The sequence below is a fragment of the Triticum dicoccoides genome, chromosome 3A (genome assembly GCF_002162155.2).
Source record: "Triticum dicoccoides isolate Atlit2015 ecotype Zavitan chromosome 3A, WEW_v2.0, whole genome shotgun sequence".
NCBI lineage: Eukaryota > Viridiplantae > Streptophyta > Magnoliopsida > Poales > Poaceae > Triticum > Triticum dicoccoides.
In genome coordinates this window covers 366,471,334-366,494,647 of record NC_041384.1, presented here as the reverse complement: position 1 = coordinate 366,494,647, position 23,314 = coordinate 366,471,334, and the positions used below count along the sequence as shown (strand labels likewise).

The window sequence follows — 23,314 nt, the reverse complement described above, 5'->3', positions numbered from 1 at the left end:
TTACATATAGCTGCGCCGGACTCGTCCAACCGCGTCCATGGTCTTAACGACCTGTCAGATGCTTTAGTTGGTGAGGCCGTTTAGTGTGCGGCTGCCAAGGCAGCCGCACGGTCTTCCGCGCACAAGGAGCACTCAATATTTCCATTTACTGTAATGATGCCACGTGGACCGGGCATCTTAAGCATGAGAGAAGCGTAATGCGGTATTGCGTTAAAGCGAGTGAAAGCTTCGCGTCCGAGTAGTGCTTGATAATCACTTTGGAACGGAGCGATGTGGAACGTTAAATTTTTGCTGCGGAAGTTATCGGGAAAGCCGAATATAACCTCTAGTAGCTGGGAGCCCGTGCAATGGGTCTCTGGACCTGGCGTTACTCCTTTAAAGGTAGTATTGCTGCGGCTAATTTTTGTTGGGTCTATCCCCATTTTGCGGACTGTGTCCTGATATATCAGGTTTAAACTGCTGCCGCCATCCATCAGGACTCGTGTGAAGTGGTATCCGTCAATTATTAGGTCTAATACCAAGGCAGCCCATCCTGCACGCCGGATACTTGCCGAGTAATCCCGATGGTCAAAGGTGATCGGTTGGGACGACCAGTGGCAGAACTCCGCGGTGATAGGCCCTGGGGCATGTGTCTGTAGGAGTGCCACTTTGTTTCTCCCCTTTGTCACGTGTAACACATTTACTGTTTTGACTTCTGGTGGGAATTTCTTCTGTTCCCCAGTGCTTTGCTTGCGAGGCTCGTCCTCGTCTTCGCTTGGTGTATCCTGCCCCTTATGTTCGGCGTTGAGCTTGCCGGACTGCTTGAAGACCCAATATTCTCTATGGGTATGATTTGCACGTTTATCGGGGGTGCTGTGGATCTAACATATTTTATCCAGAATCTTGTTTAGGCTGGACAGTTCGTCTCTGTTGCCTTTGGAGGGCAGCTTTTGTTGACCTGGCCGAGAGCTTCTAAATCCGGCGTTTACCGCCGTGCTCTTCGGGCTGTCTTCTTTATTCCGGCGCTTGTTTTTGCTGCATCGTGGTTTCCCGTTTCCGTCCCTGACTTCGGATGTACTTGGGTCGCTGGTGCTGCATCGGGCTAACGAGCTATCCTCGCCCGCGCAAAAGCGGGTCATGAGGCTTGTTAATGCTGCCATTGTTCTCGGCTTTTCTTAGCCGAGGTGTCTGGCAAGCCATTCGTCTCGAACACTGTGCTTAAAAGCTGTTAAGGCTTCGGTGTCCGGGTAGTCGACTATTTGGTTCTTTTTAGTGAGAAACCTGTTCCAAAGCTTTCGGGCTGACTCTCTGGGCTGTTGAGTTATATGACTCAAATCGTCTGCATCTGGTGGTCGGACATAGGTCCCTTGAAAATTTGCCCGAAAAGCGTCTTCAAGCTCTTCCCAGCTTCCAATGGAGTTTTCGGGGAGGCTTTTAAGCTAGTGCCGAGCTGGCCCTTTGAGCTTGAGGGGTAAGTACTTGATGGCGTGGAGATCGTCTCCTCGAGCCATATGGATATGGAGGATGTAGTCCTCAATCCAGACCCCAGGGTCTGTCGTTCCGTCGTATGCCTCTATGTTTACGGGTTTGAATCTCTCTGGAAATTCGTGGTCCAGCACCTCATCGGTGAAACATAGGGGGTGTGCGGCACCCCTGTATTTGGGTGTAGCGTGGTGTTGGGATGTTTGTTGTGTTGCATTGCATGCTGGAGGGCGCTTGCGTGGCCCGTAGATGGATCTGGTTGCGTCGTCCTTTTGATGCGAGCCCTCACGTGGATCGCGTACTGGCTTATGTGCGACGTCGTTTGCCGTTCTATGTTGGCCACGAGGTCGTCTATCCGACCGGATGGTTGTTTTGTTTTTTGATTGTGGGGGATCTAAGGCCTCCTCATCGAATTCAAGTAGCAATTTTCGCTTCGGGTAGCTCTTGGTGTGGCGATTACCGCCGTACTTCGCTGCAGTGTTGAGTACTTCACTCCATCTGATTCTGAGTGTGTCTTGTGCAGCCCTGAGCCTTTGCTTCTGCTTTTTCAGACTCCTCGCAGTGGCAACAAGCCTTTGATGGGTATTCTGTTGCTCCGGTGCCTGTCCGGTGTGATGTTATTCGGACTGTTATCTTCGATGGAGTCGGGTTGTTCGGTTTGATTCTCCGTGTTGCCGTGGTCGGACGATGGTTCAATGCCGTGTTTGTCGTCCGCTGGCTCACCTTGCTCTATCGTTGGGTTTATAGGATCGCTGCTTCTGCCGAGGCGGGATTTGGAGCGGCGCTTACGCCACCGCTTTGACTGCTTCTCGAGGGAACAACCCTTCGCTGCATCCTTCCGTTCTTCATCGTCGTTTTCTTTGGGTGTGTCCACCATGTATACATCATATGATGAAGTGGGCATCCAATGCCCTGTGGGCAGTGGTTCCTGTTTGTCTCCTGCATCGCCCTCCATACCGTCGATGCCTTCGGAGTCGAAGTCGAGCATGTCGGTCAAATCGTCAACAGTGGCTACTAAGTGGGTGGTGGGTGGGCGACGAATTTCTTCGTCATCCGCATCCCAATTCTGCCGTACATAGTTCGGCCAGGGCTCTCCTGACAGAGAGAGAGAGATCTGAATGAGTTCAGTATGTCGAAGAAAGGCGAGTGCTGAAAGATAACCGCGGAGGTGAACTCCAAGATCGGCGCCCAGCCGGATTCGATGGGCACGGGCGCAGGTGGTTCGGAGTCCGTGGCCGGGGAAGAATCCGGCAGTTTGGCGTCACGGCTCTCGTGAAGGGTAAGGTCGATACTCAGCTCGATCGCCGATGAGAGTGCGGCCTCCGTGGCGGGGTCTATCCACCCGTCACTGGATGGCGCAATTGGCTCCGATTTGAGGGTCAGAGCGGTCGCCGGTGCGATCTCCCGAACACTGTCCGATGGTGGAGCTAAGTCATGCTCATCGTGACCATGTGGCGCACTCGGCAAGGGCTTGAATCCTTCGAAGATCAAGTCTCCGTGGATGTCGACTGTGTAGTTCAAGTTTCCAAATCAGACCTGATAGCCAGGGGCGTAGCTCTCGATCTGCTCCAGGTGGCCAAGCGAGTTGGCCCGCAGTGCGGAGCCGCCGAATACAAAGATCTGTCCGGGGAGAAAAAGTCTCACCCTGGACTGCATCGCTATCAATGATCGAAGGAGCCATCAAGCCTAATGATGACGACACAGAGGAACTCTCAATGAAAGCACCAATGTCGGTGTCAAAACCGGCGGATCTCGGGTAGGGGGTCCCGAACTGTGCGTCTGAGGCGGATGGTAACAGGAGGCAGGGGACACGATGTTTTACCCAGGTTCGGGCCCTCTTGATGGAGGTAAAACCCTATGTCCTGCTTGATTATTCTTGATAATATGAGTACTACAAGAGTTGATCTACCACGAGATCAGAGAGGCTAAACCCTAGAAGCTAGCCTATGGTATGATTGTATGTTGTCCTACGGACTAAAACCCTCCGGTTTATATAGACATCGGAGGGGGCTAGGGTTATACAGAGTCGGTTACAAGAAAGGAGATCTGCATATCCGTATTGCCAAGCTTGCCTTCCACGCCAAGGAGAGTCCCATCCGGACACGGGACGAAGTCTTCAATCTTGTATCTTCATAGTCCGACAGTCCGGCCAAAGGATATAATCCGGCTGTCCGGATACCCCCTAATCCAGGACTCCCTCAGCACCCCTGCAGGGAAGTTTATCTATTTGAATAGTCGCGTCCCTCGGTAAAAGGACAACCCGGAGTTGTACCTCGACCTTATGACAACTAAAACCAGATACCTAATAAAACACACCCTTCCAAGTGCTAGATACAACCCGGTGATCGCTCTCTCACAGGGCGGCGAGGAGAGGATCGCCGGGTAGGTTTATGCTATGCGATGATACTTGGTTAACTTACCATCTACTCTCTTCTATTGCTTCAAGATGGAGGCTACCAAAAGCGTAGTCTTCGATAGGACTAGCTATCCCCCTCTTATTCTAGCATTCTGCAGTTCAGTCCACATATACTACCCCTTTCATTGATACCAATGCATATGTAGTGTAGTTCCTTGCTTGTGAGTACTTTGGATGAGTACTCACGGTTGCCTTGCTCCCCCCTTTCCCCCCTTTCTATACCTGGTTGTTGCGACCAGATGTTACAGCCCAACAGCCAGACGCCACCGACGACGACTCCTACTATATTGGAGGTGCCTACTACTACTACGTGCAGACCACCGACGACGACCAGGAGTAGTTTAGGAGGATCCCAGGCAGGAGGCATGTGCCTCTTTCGATATATATCCTAGTTTGTGCTAGCCATCTTATGGCAACTTGTTTAACTTATGTCTGTACTCAGATATTGTTGCTTCCGCTGACTCTTGTGCCTTCGAGCATTTGTATTCGAGTCTTCGAGGCCCATGGCTTGTAATATAAAGATTGTATTATTTTAATTTGTGTCTAGAGTTGTGTTGTGATATCTTCCCGTGAGTCCCTGATCTTGATCGTACACATTTGCGTGTATGATTAGTGTACGGTCAAATCGGGGGCATCACAACATTGTCTCAAATCAATGTACAATATCTGCAAGGCCGTGGTAGCAGTGTTTGGCCCTGAGTACCTGAGAGAGCCAAATGACGCAAATACAACCCGGTTGTTGGCGAGCAATGCAGATAAATGCTTTCCGGGAATGCTTGGGAGCATAGATTGTATGCATTGGAAGTGGAAGAACTAACAAGGGGCATGTCAAAGGTTGAACTGTCATACTAGAAGCCATGGCTTCACAAGATATTTAGATATGACACTCTTTCTTCGGCATGGCTGGTTCTTACAATGACATCAATGTGCTTCAGTGTTCTCCAGTGTTCGCAAGGCTTTGAGAAGGCCACTACCCAAAGGTTGAATTTGAGATCAATGACCACCATTACAACAAGGGAGACTACCTACCTAGCGGTATTTATCCTTAGTGGTCAACTCTTGCAAAGACAATATAAAGAGAGGAGACAGAGATTTGTCCAGCAACAAGAGACTACTAGGAAGGATGTGGGGCGTACTTTTGTTGTGCTTCAATATCGATGTGGTATCATTTGACACCCTGACATAGAGCACCGAGAAGTTTTGGGAGGTGATGACTACTTGTGTGATCATACACAACATGATCGTTGAGGATGAGTGTGATGACTACATCTATGGCTACGACTAAGGGTTTGAATATCAGGATGAAAATGTTATGCCTGAGCATCAAGAACCGACAATGTTTGAAGAGTTCACCCAATTCCATCTTATTTCCAACTCCAAAACGTCTTGGTTGAGCACACCGAGCACATGTGAAATCACATTGATAACCAATAGATATATTGGTTCATTTTCTTTCCATGCATTCAAGACAATTTCGATTGGGCTGTAAAACTATTTGATTGCGTTTTTATTCAAATGTGAAACTATTTGCAATGTTTAATTTATTTGTGTCAAACTATTTGCAATGTGCAATGTTCGGTTCAAAAAGTGTCTACATTTGGCCTCCGGTCAGCCGTGGCAGACCAGATGCGTCATCCGTGTTGAGCACACTGCCAAGAACACAGCCGGACACCGCCCATTTGCCCAACACAAACGGACAAAATTCAGACAAAACAGACGTCCATTTGAGGTCGCCCGTTGGATTTGGTCTAAGTTAGGTAAGAGTGATCAACAAGCAGCCATTGAGAAGTAGATGATTCGTATCAGTTTTCCTTCCTGTTAGGCGAGCAGGGATAATTCATACGCAGAGCTGACGCAACTAGACTAGTATACTATTGTTTTTTTGCGGGGAAACTAGACTAGTACTCCCTACTAATTTTGACTTGATGTTGAAGAAGAAGAAGAAAATTTTGACTTGACGTTCTGAAGTCGAGAACGAGAGGTCGCAAGTAGAAACGAATGATGCGGTATCCCATGTACACAGTGCAGGCAAGTGCATGACCCAGACGAGAAGTATGCTTAGCATCACAGGGACTTGAAGTTGTACATGTAGCCCCTCAAGGTGCTGATATCTTGCATCGACTTCATTAGCATATGGTCCACATAGAGGCTCAATGCAGAAGCACTGCCAAACAAGACATGTAACAGGCGAGAATGTTGTCACTCGTGAATTCTCCGCAGAAAAGCAGGTCAAAGGAGGAGAAAGTAAACATACATCAAAGGGCCAAGCGGGAGCCACACTACATCCCATCGGATCCTTGGTAACCTGCAGGGGAGAAGAAACAAACATATGACTGAATAATAAGCTCTATGTGCTGTCGGTCAGTATCGGTCATGGCTGGAGCAGCATTAGCCTCATATGCTACGTTCTGACATAACAAGGATATACGAATTGTTTGTAGGATAACAATAACATACTTCAAGAGGTAGTATGTCCAGAAGATGGCAACCGCCATGCCAACATAGAATGAATACCACATCCACTTCTTTGAGGAGTTGGATGCTTGTAGTAGCCCCTTAACTGCGAATAAGCATGCAAGGGCAGCTATCCAATCTGCATTACTCACAATCATACATCATTGAAACGAAGAGAGGTTAAATTACTTATGTGTACATTAGGCTGGTCATAGCAGAGAGTAACATATGTGTGGTACTTATCATGCAAACTTTCATTTATTTAGATCTAGACTCATTTTGTCTTGGGGTGTGTGTTATGTTACGGTAACATATTAATGTTGCCACAAACACCTCCTCATTAAGCAAACTTGCCTTGGGATGCGCTATATTACTAGCTAAGTTACTCCCACTATGAGGTTGGTTGTAATGGGAGTGTCATAGCTAGTATCATGCATGCCAACTAGGCAGTTTTGATGAGGTGACATATAATTAAATGAAAAAAGAGACGGTTGAGTATCATATCATGATACCGTATCATAATAAATGCTATGCTAGTATGTGTCATGCATGTCACTAAATAAAGTACTACTCCCTCTGTTTCTAAATATAAGTCTTTTTAGAGATTCTAATGTGGACTACATACGGAGCAAAATGAGTGAATCTACACTCTAAAACATGTCTATATACATCTGTATGTAGTTCTTATTGAAATCTCTAAACAGACTTATATTTAGGAACGGAGGGAGTATATGATACTAATGTATGGTACTATGCATTAGGGAGGTAGTACCATATGCATGATACTAATATATGTTACTCCCCATTAAGACCGGCCTGACCAGCTTTAGTAACATATTTTGTTCCAGATGTTTTGGAATAAAATACTACTCCCTCGGCCCCTCCGATTCAAATTAATTGTCGTTGCTTTAATACAACTTTAGTACAAAATTGTACTAAAGCAGCGACAATTAATACGGCTCAGAGGGAGCAGCAAATAAGCCTACATGAATGAATTAATCATAACGGTACTGCCAGGCGCACCAGATGTGATCTTTCCTGATATCAGCCTTTCACTTAAAAGGAACTTACACTACCAATGACAGAAGAAGAGGGATCTGTGTTTTAGATGAACTGGTGCTCACCTCAAACTCTCTCCCTGCCATGTTTGCAATGGATATTCTTATTATGGGGTGCTGGCACATTTGGATGCAGAGAAACTCCAAGATATTCAACGCCCAAACCCATCAATTCAGTCTTGGAGGTTTTTAATCAGATATGACTTACAACTTGTACAGATAAGAGTCAAGAGCAAGTACAAGGAAGGTTTCAGTCATCGGATAGTCACATTTGATTTAGAACAATTGTTACATATGGATTTCCCTAGAGCTGGAAACTTTCATGAACTTTTTTTGTTGCTGTTAGCTTTGTACATATTTTTGATTTAAATGAAAATTACCGTACAGCAACTGTACTACAGTTTTCAGATTTAAAAAATGAGCTTACTAAAACCTCAATGGAAAAGTAAAAAAACATTTGAGGGGTGTTAACTGTAGATTGGTGGCAATAACAAGGGAAGCCCCTGGTGATGCAGGGACCTGATATAGGACATATATAATTCAGTCGCTTTCACAAAAGTAAGATGCAATGTTATTACCTTGAGCGAGTATGAACTCTCAGTGTTTAAAGGTTGAATAATGCAACATGCAGACACTGTGTAAGCTGTTGTGAATTTTGTATGCAGAACAATGCCTTGCAACGATGACTTGTTTATGCTACCAGCTGTAAATATTCAGTAACCACTGTTACCTGCAACAATGACCATCGGCGAAGGCAAATCTTCCATAAAGTAAGCATGGTATCGCTGTTCATTTGCGCAGAATGAGTCAGACAACAATACATAAAGACATGATCGTTCCGAAATAAATTCACCAATACATGCAACATACACCATGATTTCGGGGATTATGATGGTTAAGCACTGTTGTACTAGTGAATGTTTTCAGAGTGTAGATAAAATTACAGAGCACTAATACATGTGCTATTAAAGAAAACTCCGTTATTTCAATGGACAAAATCCAACTAGTAGCTGCGACCAAACCTCAATCCACACAAAACTGACTTACGACGTATACTGCCAAATGCCAATGCTGAGCTCTACACCAGTTGAAAGTGGCATTGAACATTGGATGAAATCATCACTGATAAAAAGTGAAGACCGTGTAAAGAATTAAGATAATAGCCTCAAGCAACTAACCAGCTCCCAGGGAGACCAGGCATGGTGGAAGCTGGAGTAGACGAGGAAGACCGTGTAGCTCAGGAGGAATCCCGCAAAGACGAGCTGCCCAATCAAGAAGCAACGGCCTAGTGTGAGAACCAAATCAAACTGAATAGAACCATTCCCCATGGCAAGACCTCCAAACCCTAAGTCGAACGAGTCGGTAATTGGCGGCGATACTTACCCTCCAACGGCGGCTTTGGTGCACCTGCTTCTGCTCCAGGGAACGGACCAGCTCCTCCTGCTCTGCGCGCAGATCACAAGGACGACAACAAATGCGAAAAGGGGTTCAGGAAATCGGGGATGGCTGGAATCCAAGCACAAGGGTGGGAGGAAAGGAGGTGCGCGCACGATGGTACATGCCTTGGGTGTCCATGGGGACGAGATCGTCGGCGTCGTCGCTGCCGTCGCGCCGCTTCCACCATCTCCTCGTAGTCATCGCCGTCCGTCCTCCGGCCTGAAATCTATGCAGAGTTCCGGCGCACTGTTTCAGTTTGGAATGCAAAGCAGAACGAGATCTTCTGACGTAGAACAAAACTACTGCAGAGAGGGACGTCCAACACGGATCACCGTCCGTGCAGCATCCAGTGGCAACGGCTAAACACCGGCAGAACATAGCAAATCCATCGGCCCATGAGCATGATGCGGCCCAGTCCAATGAGATGGTGCGAGGACGACAAAAACGCACGAGGTCGACGGAACATAATATTTTTGAACAACGCTAATGCCTATACATGTGGTATGAGCCAAACCCGCTCACACATCCTATAACACACAAACTGCGTCATTTTATTGCATGCATGTATGTGCGATTTTTTTTGGATTTTTAGTTTTTAAAATAATTTATGTCTTAAATGAAAAATCCGATTGAAGATCCGTTTTCACCATTAAATCCCTCGCAACGAGATCTTCGAAACTAGATCTCATATCAACATATTTCGATGAATTTTTTTAGGTTTAAAAGTTGCCATATTTATTGCACATGAATTGCCATGATGTTTACTAAAGTTGTTATGATATGTTTCAGCTATTTTCTTCTACATTTAAAAGTAAATTTGACATTTATAAAACAAGGAATTAAGAAACTAGACTTTTCATGAACCATAAACTAAAATTGCCATGATACATGGACTTAAAATTGTCGTGGTTCATACAAAAATAATGTTTATGGTCAAAGTATTGGACTTGCCATTATCGAAATACTAAAATTGTCATGCTCTACAAATTGAAATTGCCACATGGCAACTTTAGCTTAAGCACTATGACAACTATAGTGTAAACATCATGGCAACTTTTGGGCAAAAAAGAAATTCGTCGAAACATATCAACATGAGGTCTAGTTTTGAAAATCTCGTCGAGGCAGATTTAATAGTGAAAACGAATTTTTAATTTGATTTTTTTAATTAGGAGATAAAACATTTTTCAGCCAAAAATCTAAAAGATTCCTGCTGATGTCATATGTTTACATGTGGCAAAATGAGTGGTAAAGAAAGCATGTGGGTGATGTACAAGATGTCACACGTTTGGGCGTTAGTTTTTTTCATATATTTTTAACAAAATCCAGACACAAACGTTCATATACAAACGCATACACTCATCCCTATGAATACACATGCACACCATATTCTCATGAGCACTGTTAGAATAAATTCGAGGAATCGTCGATCATCCGAGGACTAAGCAATCATACGAGCACGATACTGAGATTTGTTAACGTGGTTCATCGATATGGCTACATTCTCGGGGCCTGACTATGGACGCTCCCCCACGATACCGCTACAATACCGCACCCGGTCGCCCTGGATGCCGGCACATGCCGCCTGCTTCCCCTGCGTTCCGGCGTTATGTTGGCATATATTACATCGTGTGTCTATCCCTGCTATATATAAGAGGCCTAGGATACAAGTGTCCTACTTGAGCATGACTCCATATCCTATCTAACACAATCAACTACAAATTTAACTATAACTTACCTTGTACACTATATTCGACATTACTCTAATAAATTCCACCTTGGCAAATATTCTTCACCATTTTGAATTTGTCAATGCGTCAAATTTCCATGTACATTGGATTTGAGCTTATTCCATGAGCACCGCTGCTACTCCAAGACTCCATGTGACTCTACCTGCAACTTCTAGTCCCTTCTTTTCTTGACCACAATCAATGCTCCAGCGAAATTAAGTTCCACATTACTCTAGTCTGCGCTCCTAACTTCCAGAGCATTAGTCCAATGCCATCACACACTGATTACTGACCTGCGTGAAAGTGAACAACTCACATATTGTGCATCGCATATAAGAGTTACCTGAACTCAACATCACCGCTCATTTCTTGACCGTCTGTCTGAAAATTGAAGGAATTTCACCATTGCTTGTAATCACCCCGAGTCAAATTCGCAGTTGTCTCACCACATGTATGACCACAAGAGCCTCGGCCCCTCTCCATATCCCGTGCATACCGCATGCCTCGCCGCTATTACCGCGTCGAGTTTCTGCTGTCCCAGTCGAGTCTCAAGGGTCGCGAACCCACACCACTCAACCCTCACCGCAGAGTACCATCGACCATCACCGATAGATGACGAGTTTCACGCTTCCATCAGACCACTGCGCCCCAGTCCGAACTGCATGTCACTCACTTTTTTCCCGCGGCTGAATAGGCTTCGACTCTTTGTGCACTGACGCCATAGCCCCTCAATCCAGCTCCACCTTCAACGTGACTCCATGGTGGTTGTACGTGCCACCCCGCGCCTCGTTGACTCCAAGCTCTCATGTGCGCACCGTTTTGAATCAACCCCGCGTCATAGTCTTGTCAAAGCCACACAAGTCCTTAGGCATGCGCCACGTGTTTCCATGCCCCAGAAGTTGGTCACCATTAACATCACGCTCCTATGTCGTAATTGCCGATCCCACCACCGTCTTCTGTACCAACTGACTTGCGTCTATCCGTTAGACCCATCTAGTCCAACCCAGCCGAACTTTCCTGACTGCAACCATCTACAACTCCTCACAGTCCTCATCGTCCATCTGGCTTGACATCCCGCAACGCCTTCAAGCATCCTTGTTGTGCCAACAAATTTTTTATTTTTGTCTGCCATAACCCAAAGTTTTCAGTTTTATCGAACATCTCCACCTCAAACCTGGTACCCGTTGGCTCCATGGTTCTTTGTACAACCGACCTGTGAAAAAATACCAAGCACTCTTTCCGTGATCCCCAAGTACACCAAGTATACTAGTTGCAAATCCAACAGAACAGCTTCTAGTCTTCACGTGGAGTAGCTCACTTGCACAACTTCAGATGCTAGCTTTGCTTCGTCAATGTCCTTGCATTATGATGTACCAATAGTATTGTCCTTGCCTTAATGTTGCACGTCTGCGGCCCAGACGTGAGGGACTCAGTCCCTTTTTATCTCAAACAAATCCTCGCTTCAGCATGTGTGCACGCAGCCTCATGCACCTAGCAGCCTCCACATTAGCCGTCCATGGCCCAGCAAGCGGCCACCTGCCCAGCCTCGTCCGAGTGGGTGATAAGTCTCCAACGTATCTATAATTTTTGATTGCTACATGCTATTATATTATCTATTTTGGATGTTAATGGGCTTTATTTTACACTTATATATCATTTTTGGGACTAACCTATTAACCGGAGGCCCAGCCCAAATTGCTGTTTTTTGCCTATTTTAGTGTTTCGCCGAAAAGGAATATCAAACGGAATGAAACCTTCGGGAGCGTTATTTTTGGAACAAACATGATCCAGGAGACTTGGAGTAGGCGTCAAGAAACAATCGAGGAGGCCACAAGGCAGGGGGCGCGCCCACCCCCCTGGGCGCGCCCTCCACCCTCGTGGGCCCCTCGTTGCTCCACCGACTTACTTCTTCCTCATGTATATATCTACGTACCCCGCAAACATCCAGGAGCACCACGAAAACCTAATTCCACCGCCGCAACCTTCTGTACCCAAGAGATCCCATCTTGGGGCCTTTTACGGAGCTTCGCCGGAGGGGGCATTGATCATGGAGGGCCTCTACATCAACTCCATGGCCTCTCTGGTGATGTGTGAGTAGTTTACTTCAGACCTTCGGGTCCATAGCTAGTAGCTAGATGGCTTCCTCTCTCTCTTTCTCTCTCTTTGGATCTCAATACAAAGTTCTCCCCGATTCTCTTGGAGATATATTCGATGTAATCTTCTTTTGTGGTGTGTTTGTCGAGATCCGATGAATTGTGGGTTTATGATCAAGTTTATCTATGAACAATATTTGAATCTTCTCTGAATTCTTTTATGTATGATTGGTTTATCTTTGCAAGTCTCTTCGAATTATCAGTTTGGTTTGGCCCACTAGATTGATCTTTCTTGCAATGGGAGAAGTGCTTAGCTTTGGGTTCAATCTTGCGGTGCTCGATCCCGGTGACAGAAAGGGAAACGACACGTATTGTATTGTTGCCATCGAGGATAAAAAGATGGGGTTTACATCATATTGCATGAGTTTATTGTTGGGGAACGTAGTAATTTCAAAAAATTTCCTACGCACACGCAAGATCATGGTGATGCACAGCAACGAGAGGGGAGAGTGTTGTCTACGTACCCACGCAGACCGACTGCGGAAGCGTTGACGCAACGTAGAGGAAGTAGTCGTACGTCTTCCCGATCCGACCGATCCAAGCACCGTTACTCCGGCACCTCCGAGTTCTTAGCACACGTACAGCTCGATGACGATCCCCGGGCTCCAATCCAGCAAAGCGTCGGGGAGGAGTTCCGTCAGCACGACGGCGTGGTGACGATCTTGATGTTCTACCGTCGCAGGGCTTCGCCTAAGCACTGCTACAATATAATCGAGGTGGAATATGGTGGCAGGGGGCACCGCACACGGCTAAGGAACGATCTCAATGATCAACTTGTGTGTCTAGGGGTGCCCCCTGCCTCCGTATATAAAGGAGCCAAGGGGAGGGGGGCGGCCGGCCAAGGAGGGCGCGCCAAGGGAGTCCTACTCCCTCTGGGAGTAGGATTCCTCCCCCCAATCCAAGTTGGAGTAGGATTCGCTGAGGGGGAAAGAGAGAAAGGGCGGCCGACCACCTCTCCTTGTCCTAATAGGACTAGGGGAGGGGGGAGGCGCGCATCCCATCTTAGGCTACCCCTTGTCCTTTCCATTAAAGCCCATTAAGGCCCATACAGCTCCCTGGGGGTTCCGGTAACCTCCCGGTACTCCGGTAAAATACCGATTTCACCCGGAACACTTCCGATATCCAAACATAGGCTTCCAATATATCAATCTTTATGTCTCGACCATTTCGAGACTCCTCGTCATGTCCGTGATCACATCCGGGACTCCGAAATAACTTCGGTACATCAAAATGCATAAACTCATAATAACTATCATCGTAACGTTAAGCGTGCGCGGTTCGAGAACAATGTAGACATGACCGAGACACATCTCCGGTCAATAACCAATAGCGGGACCTGGATGCCCATATTGGCTCCTACATATTCTACGAAGATCTTTATCGGTCAGACCGCATAACAACATACGTTGTTCCCTTTGTCATCGGTATGTTACTTGCCCGAGATTCGATCGTCGGTATCCAATACCTAGTTCAATCTCGTTACCGGCAAGTCTCTTTACTCCTTCCGTAATACATCATCCCACAACTAACATATTAGTTGTAATGCTTGCAAGGCTTATGTGATGTGCATTACCGAGAGGGCCCAGAGATACCTCTCCGACAATCGGAGTGACAAATCCTAATCTCGAAATACGCCAACCCAACATGTACCTTTGGAGACACCTGTAATGCTCCTTTATAATCACCCAGTTACGTTGTGACGTTTGGTAGCACCCAAAGTGTTCCTCCGGCAAACGGGAGTTGCATAATCTCATAGTCATAGGAACATGTATAAGTCATGAAGAAAGCAATAGCAACATACTAACCGATCGGGTGCTAAGCTAATGAAATGGGTCATGTCAATCAGATCATTCAACTAATGATGTGACCTCGTTAATCAAATAACAACACCTTGTTCATGGTTAGGAAACATAACCATCTTTGATTAACGAGCTAGTCAAGTAGAGGCATACTAGTGACACTAAGTTTGTCTATGTATTCACACATGTATTATGTTTCCGGTTAATACAATTCTAGCATGAATAATAAACATTTATCATGATATAAGGAAATAAATAATAACTTTATTATTGCCTCTAGGGCATATTTCCTTCAGTCTCCCACTTGCACTAGAGTCAATAATCTAGATTACATAGTAATGATTCTAACACCCATGGAGCCTTGGTGCTGATCATGTTTTGCTCCTGGAAGAGGCTTAGTCAATGGGTCTGCAACATTCAGATCCGTATGTATCTTGCAAATCTCTATGTCTCCCACCTGGACTAGATCCCGAATGGAATTGAAGCGTCTCTTGATGTGCTTGGTCCTCTTGTGAAATCTGGATTCCTTTGCCAAGGCAATTGCACCAGTATTGTCACAAAAGATTTTCATTGGACCCGATGCACTAGGTATGACACCTAGATCGGATATGAACTCCTTCATCTAGACTCCTTCATTCGCTGCTTCCGAAGCAGCTATGTACTCCGCTTCACATGTAGATCCCGCTACGATGCTTTGTTTAGAACTGCACCAACTGACAGCTCCACCGTTTAATGTAAACATGTATCCGGTTTGCGATTTAGAATCGTCCGGATCAGTGTCAAAGCTTGCATCAACGTAACCTCTTACGGTGAGCTCTTTGTCACCTCCATATACGAGAAACATATCCTTAGTCCTTTTCAGGTATTTCAAGATGTTCTTGACCGTTGTCTAGTGATCCACTCCTGGATTACTTTGGTACCTCCCTGCTAAGCTTATAGCAAGGCACACATCAGGTCTGGTACACAACATTGCATACATGATAGAGCCTATTGCTGAAGCATAGGGAACATCTTTCATTTTCTCTCTATCTTCTACGGTGGTCGGGCATTGAATCTGACTCAACTTCACACCTTGTAACACAGGCAAGAACCCTTTCTTTGCTTGATCCATTTTGAACTTCTTCAAAATCTTGTCAAGGTATGTGCTTTGTGAAAGTCCAATTAAGTGCCTTGATCTATCTCTATAGATCTTTATGCCTAATATGTAAGCAGCTTCACCGAGGTCTTTCATTGAAAAACTCTTATTCAAGTATCCCTTTATGCTATCCAGAAATTCTATATCATTTCCAATCAGTAATATGTCATCCACATATAATATCAGAAATGCTACAGAGCTCCCACTCACTTTCTTGTAAATACAGGCTTCTCCGAAAGTCTGTATAAAACCAAATGCTTTGATCACACTATCAAAGCGTTTATTCCAACTCCGAGAGGCTTGCACCAGTCCATAAATGGATCACTGGAGCTTGCATACTTTGTTAGCTCCCTTTGGATCGACAAAACCTTCCGGTTGCATCATATACAACTCTTCTTCCAGAAATCCATTCAGGAATGCAGTTTTGACACACATCTGCCAAATTTCATAATCATAAAATGCGGCAATCGCTAACATGATTCGGACAGACTTAAGCATCGCTACGGGTGAGAAAGTCTCATCGTAGTCAACCCCTTGAACTTGTCGAAAACCTTTTGCGACAAGTCGAGCTTTGTAGACAGTAACATTACCATCAGCGTCAGTCTTCTTCTTGAAGATCCATTTATTCTCAATTGATTGCCGATCATCGGGCAAGTCAACCAAAGTCCATACTTTGTTCTCATACATGGATCCCATCTCAGATTTCATGGCTTCAAGCCATTTTGCGGAATCTGGGCTCACCATCGCTTGTTCATAGTTCGTAGGTTCATCATGATCTAGCAGCATTGTTTCCAGAACAGGATTACCGTACCACTCCAGTGCGGATCTCGCTCTGGTTGATCTACGAGGTTCATTAGTATCTTGTCCTAAAGTTTCATGATCATCATCATTAGCTTCCTCACTAATTGGTATAGGTGTCGCAGAAACAGTTTTCTGTGATGTACTACTTTCCAATAAGGGAGCAGGTACAGTTACCTCGTCAAGTTCTACTTTCCTCCCACTCACTTCTTTCGAGAGAAACTCCTTCTCTAGAAAGGATCCATTCTTAGCAACGAATGTCTTGCCTTCGGATCTGTGATAGAAGGTGTACCCAACAGTCTCCTTTGGGTATCCTATGAAGACACATTTCTCCGATTTGGGCTCGAGCTTATTAGGTTGAAGCTTTTTCACATAAGCATCGCAGCCCCAAACTTTAAGAAACGACAACTTTGGTTTCTTGCCAAACCATAGTTCATAAGGCGTCGTCTCAACGGATTTTGATGGTGCCCTATTTAACGTGAATGCGGCCGTCTCTAAAGCATAACCCCAAAACGATAGCGGTAAATCAGTAAGAGACATCATAGATCGCACCATATCTAGTAAAGTACGATTACGATGTTCGGACACACCATTACGTTGTGGTGTTCCGGGTGGCGTGAGTTGTGAAACTATTCCGCATTGTTTCAAATGTACACCAAACTCGTAACTCAAATATTCTCCTCCACGATCAGATCGTAGAAACTTTATTTTCTTGTTACGATGATTTTCAACTTCACTCTGAAATTCTTTAAACTTTTCAAATTTTTCAGACTTGTGTTTCATTAAGTAGATATACCCATATCTGCTTAAGTCATCTGTGAAGGTGAGAAAATAACGATATCCGTCATGAGCCTCAATATTCATCGGACCACATACATCGGTATGTATGATCTCCAATAAATCTGTTGCTCTCTCCATAGTACCGGAGAACGGCGTTTTAGTCATCTTGCCCATGAGGCATGGTTCGCAAGTACCAAGTGACTCATAATCAAGTGGTTCCAAAAGTCCATCAGTATGGAGTTTCTTCATGCGCTTTATACCGATATGACCTAAACGGCAGTGCCACAAATAAGTTGCACTATCATTATCAACTCTGCATCTTTTGGCTTCAACATTATGAATATGTGTGTTACTACTATCGAGATTCATAAAAAATAGACCACTCTTCAAAGGTGCATGACCATAAAAGATATTACTCATATAAATAGAACAACCATTATTCTCTGATTTAAATGAATAACCGTCTCGCATCAAACAAGATCCAGATATAATGTTCATGCTCAACGCTGGCACCAAATAACAATTATTTAGGTCTAATATTAATCCCGAAGGTAGATGTAGAGGTAGCGTGCCGACCACGATCACATCGACTTTGGAACCGTTTCCCACGCGCATCGTCACCTCGTCCTTTGCCAGTGTTCGCTTAATCTGTAGTCCCTGTTTCGAGTTGCAAATATTAGCAACTGAACCAGTATCAAATACCCAGGTGCTACTACGAGCTCTAGTAAGGTACACATCAATAACATGTATATCACATATACCTTTGTTCACCTTGCCATCCTTCTTATCCGCCAAATACTTGGGGCAGTTCCGCTTCCAGTGACCAGTCTGCTTGCAGTAGAAGCACTCAGTTTCAGGCTTAGGTCCAGACTTGGGTTTCTTCTCCTGAGCAGCAACTTGCTTGCCGCTCTTCTTGAAGTTCCCCTTCTTCTTCCCTTTGCCCTTTTTCTTGAAACTAGTGGTCTTGTTAACCATCAACACTTGATGCTCCTTCTTGATTTCTACCTCCGCAGCTTTCAGCATTGCGAAGAGCTCGGGAATAGTCTTGTTCATCCCTTGCATATTATAGTTCATCACGAAGCTCTTGTAGCTCGGTGGCAGTGATTGGAGAATTCTGTCAATGATGCAATCATCTGGAAGATTAACTCCCATCTGAATCAAGTGATTGTTATACCCAGACATTTTGAGTATATGCTCACTGACAGAACTGTTCTCCTCCATCTTGTAGCTATAGAACTTATTGGAGACTTCATATCTCTCAATTTGGGCATCTGCTTGAAATATTAACTTCAACTCCTGGAACATCTCATATGCTCCATGACGTTCAAAACGTCGTTGAAGTCCCGATTCTAAGCTGTAAAGCATGTCACACTGAACTATCGAGTAGTCATCAGCTTTGCTCTGCCAGACGTTCATAACATCTGGTGTTGCTCCAGCAGCAGGCCTGGCACCCAGCGGTGCTTCCAGGACGTAATTCTTCTGAGCAGCAATGAGGATAATCCTCAAGTTACGGACCCAGTCCGTGTAATTGCTACCATCATCTTTCAACTTTGCTTTCTCAAGGAATGCATTAAAATTCAACGGAACAACAGCACGAGCCATCTATCTACAATCAACATAAACAAGCAAGATACTATCAGGTACTAAGTTCATGATAAGTTTAAGTTCAATTAATCAAATTACTTAAGAACTCCCACTTAGATAGACATCCCTCTAATCCTCTAAGTGATCACGTGATCCAAATCAACTAACCCATAACCGATCATCATGTGAGATGGAGTAGTTTTCAATGGTGAACATCGTTATGTTGATCATATCTACTATATGATTCACGCTCGACCTTTCGGTCTCTGTGTTCCGAGGCCATATCTGCATATGCTAGGCTCGTCAAGTTTAACCTGAGTATTCTGCGTGTGCAAACACTGGCTTGCACTCGTTGTAGATGGACGTAGAGCTTATCACACCCGATCATCACGTGGTGTCTGGGCACGACGAACTTTGGCAACGGTGCATACTCAGGGAGAACACTTCTTGATAATTTAGTGAGAGATCATCTTATAATGCTACCGTCAATCAAAGCAAGATAAGATGCATAAAAGATAAACATCACATGCAATCAATATAAGTGATATGATACTGCCATCATCATCTTGTGCCTGTGATCTCCATCTCCGAAGCACCGTCATGATCACCATTGTCACCGGCGCGACACCTTGATCTCCATCGTAGCATCGTTGTCGTCTCGCCAATCTTATGCTTCCACGACTATCGCTACCGCTTAGTGATAAAGTAAAGCATTACAGCGCGATTGCATTGCATACAATAAAGTGACAACCATATGGCTCCTGCCAGTTGCCGATAACTCGGTTACAAAACATGATCATCTCATACAATAAAATTCAGCATCATGCCTTGACCATATCACATCACAACATGCCCTGCAAAAACAAGTTAGACGTCCTCTACTTTGTTGTTGCAAGTTTTACGTGGCTGCTACGGGCTTAAGCAAGAACCAATCTCACCTACGCATCAAAACCACAACGATAGTTTGTCAAATAGACTCCGTTTTAACCTTCGCAAGGACCGGGCGTAGCCACACTTGGTTCAACTAAAGTTGGAGAGACAGTCGCCCGCAAGCCACCTATGTGCAAAGCACGTCGGGAGAACCGGTCTCGCGTAAGCGTACGCATAATGTTGGTCCGGGTCGTCTCGTCCAACAATACCGCCGAACCAAAGTATGACATGCTGGTAGGCAGTATGACTTATATCGCCCACTACTCACTTGTGTTCTACTCGTGCATATAACATCAAACCATAAAACCTAGGCTCGGATGCCACTGTTGGGGAACGTAGTAATTTCAAAAAATTTCCTACGCACACGCAAGATCATGGTGATGCACATCAACGAGAGGGGAGAGTGTTGTCTACGTACCACACAGACCGACTGCGGAAGCGTTGACGCAACGTAGAGGAAGTAGTCGTACGTCTTCCCGATCCGACCGATCCAAGCACCGTTACTCCGGCACCTCCGAGTTCTTAGCACACGTACAGCTCGATGACGATCCCCGGGCTCCAATCCAGCAAAGCGTCGGGGAGGAGTTCCATCAGCACGACGGCGTGGTGACGATCTTGATGTTCTACCGTCGCAGGGCTTCGCCTAAGCACTGCTACAATATAATCGAGGTGGAATATGGTGGCAGGGGGCACCGCACATGGCTAAGGAACGATCTCAATGATCAACTTGTGTGTCTAGGGGTGCCCCCTGCCTCCGTATATAAAGGAGCCAAGGGGAGGGGGGCGGCCGGCCAAGGAGGGCGCGCCAAGGGAGTCCTACTCCCTCTGGGAGTAGGATTCCTCCCCCCAATCCTAGTTGGAGTAGGATTCGCTGAGGGGGAAAGAGAGAAAGGGGGGCCGGCCACCTCTCCTTGTCCTAATAGGACTAGGGGAGGGGGAGGCGCGCAGCCCATCTTGGGCTGCCCCTTCTCCTTTCCACTAAAGCCCATTAAGGCCCATACAGCTCCCCGGGGGTTCCGGTAACCTCCCGGTACTCCGGTAAAATACCGATTTCACCCGGAACACTTTCGATATCCAAACATAGGCTTCCAATATATCAATCTTTATGTCTTGACCATTTCGAGACTCCTCGTCATGTCCGTGATCACATCCGGGACTCCGAGCTAACTTCGGTACATCAAAATGCATAAACTCATAATAATTGTCATCGTAACGTTAAGCGTGCGGACCCTACGGTTCGAGAACAATGTAGACATGACCGAGACAAATCTCCGGTCAATAACCAATAGCGGGACTTGGATGCCCATATTGGCTCCTACATATTCTACGAAGATCTTTATCGGTCAGACCGCATAACAACATACGTTGTTCCCTTTGTCATCGGTATGTTACTTTCCCGAGATTCGATCGTCGGTATCCAATACCTAGTTCAATCTCATTACCGGCAAGTCTCTTTACTCATTCCGTAATACATCATCTCACAACTAACATATTAGTTGTAATGCTTGCAAGGCTTATGTGATGTGCATTACCGAGAGGGCCCAGAGATACCTCTCCGACAATCGGAGTGACAAATCCTAATCTCGAAATACGCCAACCCAACATGTACCTTTGGAGACACCTGTAATGCTCCTTTATAATCACCCAGTTACGTTGTGACGTTTGGTAGCACCCAAAGTGTTCCTCCGGCAAACGGGAGTTGCATAATCTCATAGTCATAGGAACATGTATAAGTCATGAAGAAAGCAATAGCAACATACTAACCGATCGGGTGCTAAGCTAATGAAATGGGTCATGTCAATCAGATCATTCAACTAATGATGTGACCTCGTTAATCAAATAACAACACCTTGTTCATGGTTAGGAAACATAACCATCTTTGATTAACGAGCTAGTCAAGTAGAGGCATACTAGTGACACTAAGTTTGTCTATGTATTCACACATGTATTATGTTTCCGGTTAATACAATTCTAGCATGAATAATAAACATTTATCATGATATAAGGAAATAAATAATAACTTTATTATTGCCTCTAGGGCATATTTCCTTCATTTATCCCTCTACATCATGTCATCTTGCTTAAGATAGTAGTAGATGCAGGCAGGAGTCGGTCTACTTGTCACGAACGTGATGCCTATATACATGATCATGCCTTGATATTCTCATAATTATTCGCTTTTCTATCAATTGCTCGACAGTAATTTGTTCACCCACCGTAATACTTATGCTCGTGAGAGAAGCCACTAGTGAAACCTATGGCCCCCGGGTCTATTCTCCATCATACAAGTTTCCAATCTATTTTATTTTGCAATCTTTAATTTCAATCTATATCATAAAAATACCAAAAATATTTATCTTATTATTATTATCTCTATCAGATCTCACTCTTGCAAGTGGCCCTGAAGGGATTGACAACCCCTTTTATCGTGTTGGTTGCGAGGTTCTTATTTGTTTGTGTAGGTACGAGGTGATTTGCGCGTGGTCTCCTACTGGATTGATACCTTGGTTCTCAAAAACTGAGGGAAATGCTTACGCTACTTTGCTGCATCACCCTTTCCTCTTTAAGGGAAAACCAACACAGTGCTCAAGAGGTAGCAGTGGGCCTTGGACCGTATCGCCTCGCACCGCCTCGCCTGGACGCAACCTCTGTTGTTGCTTGCTCCGTGTGGACGTCCGCGTGTACCACGAACCGATCGAATCGATTTGATCTCACCAGGAATTCAGTTGCTACACGTCCCGCCGCCGCCGCTTCATGCACGCGATGTTGCCTGTACGCTCGCCCGGCCGATCTACTGATCACCGTATGTCTCGACTCTCGACTGCTTGCATATTCGCATATGTGTCTTCCATTGATATTCCTTTTCCAATCTTGCTGAGAACCACGCTGCAGTCGGCTGCATCTCGACTCGATACTTCCTCTGGATCAACGATCCATAGCCTCCTTGAAACCTTGCTCATGATACCACTTGTTAGAATAAATCTGATGCATCATCGGTCATGTGGGGACCAAGCAATCACACGAGAACAACACCGAGATTTGTTAACGAGGTTCACTGATATGGCTACATCCCTGGGGCCTGACTATGGGCATTCCTCCCCATTATACCGTTACAATACCGCCCCCGGTCGCCCTGGACGCCGGCACATGCCGCCGGCTTCCCCTGCGTTCTGGTACTATTATGTTGGCATAGGTTACATCGTGTGTCTATGTAACACCCGGATAATTAAGCTACAGTAATCCCACGTTAACGATGCCACGTCACCTCCGTTACTATTGTTAATCTCGCATTGGACGAAAACTGTTCAAATTCAAATTTGAATTTTTGTCAAACATCAAAAAATTTCAAACACTAAAACTAAAATGTTCGGAGGGTGTCAATTAATGCCTAGGTATTATGGTGAAGGAACCACGCTTTTACGGAATGCCTAAATATTTTAAAATGAATTAAATCAGAAAATAAAATAAATAAAAAGGTAAAAGAAAAAAACAAAAACAAAAGGAAACTCCCCCCCTCACTGGGCTTCGGCCCAGCAGGCCGCCTAGCCATCCCAACCGGCCACCTACCCCACTCCCACTTGA

The 23,314-nt window shown here is 45.3% G+C and overlaps 1 protein-coding gene across 1 annotated transcript; it reads right to left on the bottom strand.

Annotated features, from left to right (window-relative positions):
• Window positions 1–5,579: 5,579 nt before the first annotated feature.
• Window positions 5,580–9,110, bottom strand: LOC119268205. Its single transcript, XM_037549783.1, has 7 exons — window positions 8,952–9,110; window positions 8,773–8,834; window positions 8,568–8,651; window positions 8,120–8,174; window positions 6,335–6,470; window positions 6,132–6,182; window positions 5,580–6,041 (listed from the first exon to the last, which is right to left on the bottom strand). The coding sequence occupies exons 1-7, from the start codon at window positions 9,025–9,027 to the stop codon at window positions 5,942–5,944; spliced, it is 564 nt and encodes a 187-aa protein (XP_037405680.1). The 5' UTR covers window positions 9,028–9,110; the 3' UTR covers window positions 5,580–5,941.
• Between the last annotated feature and the right edge of the window lie 14,204 nt (window positions 9,111–23,314).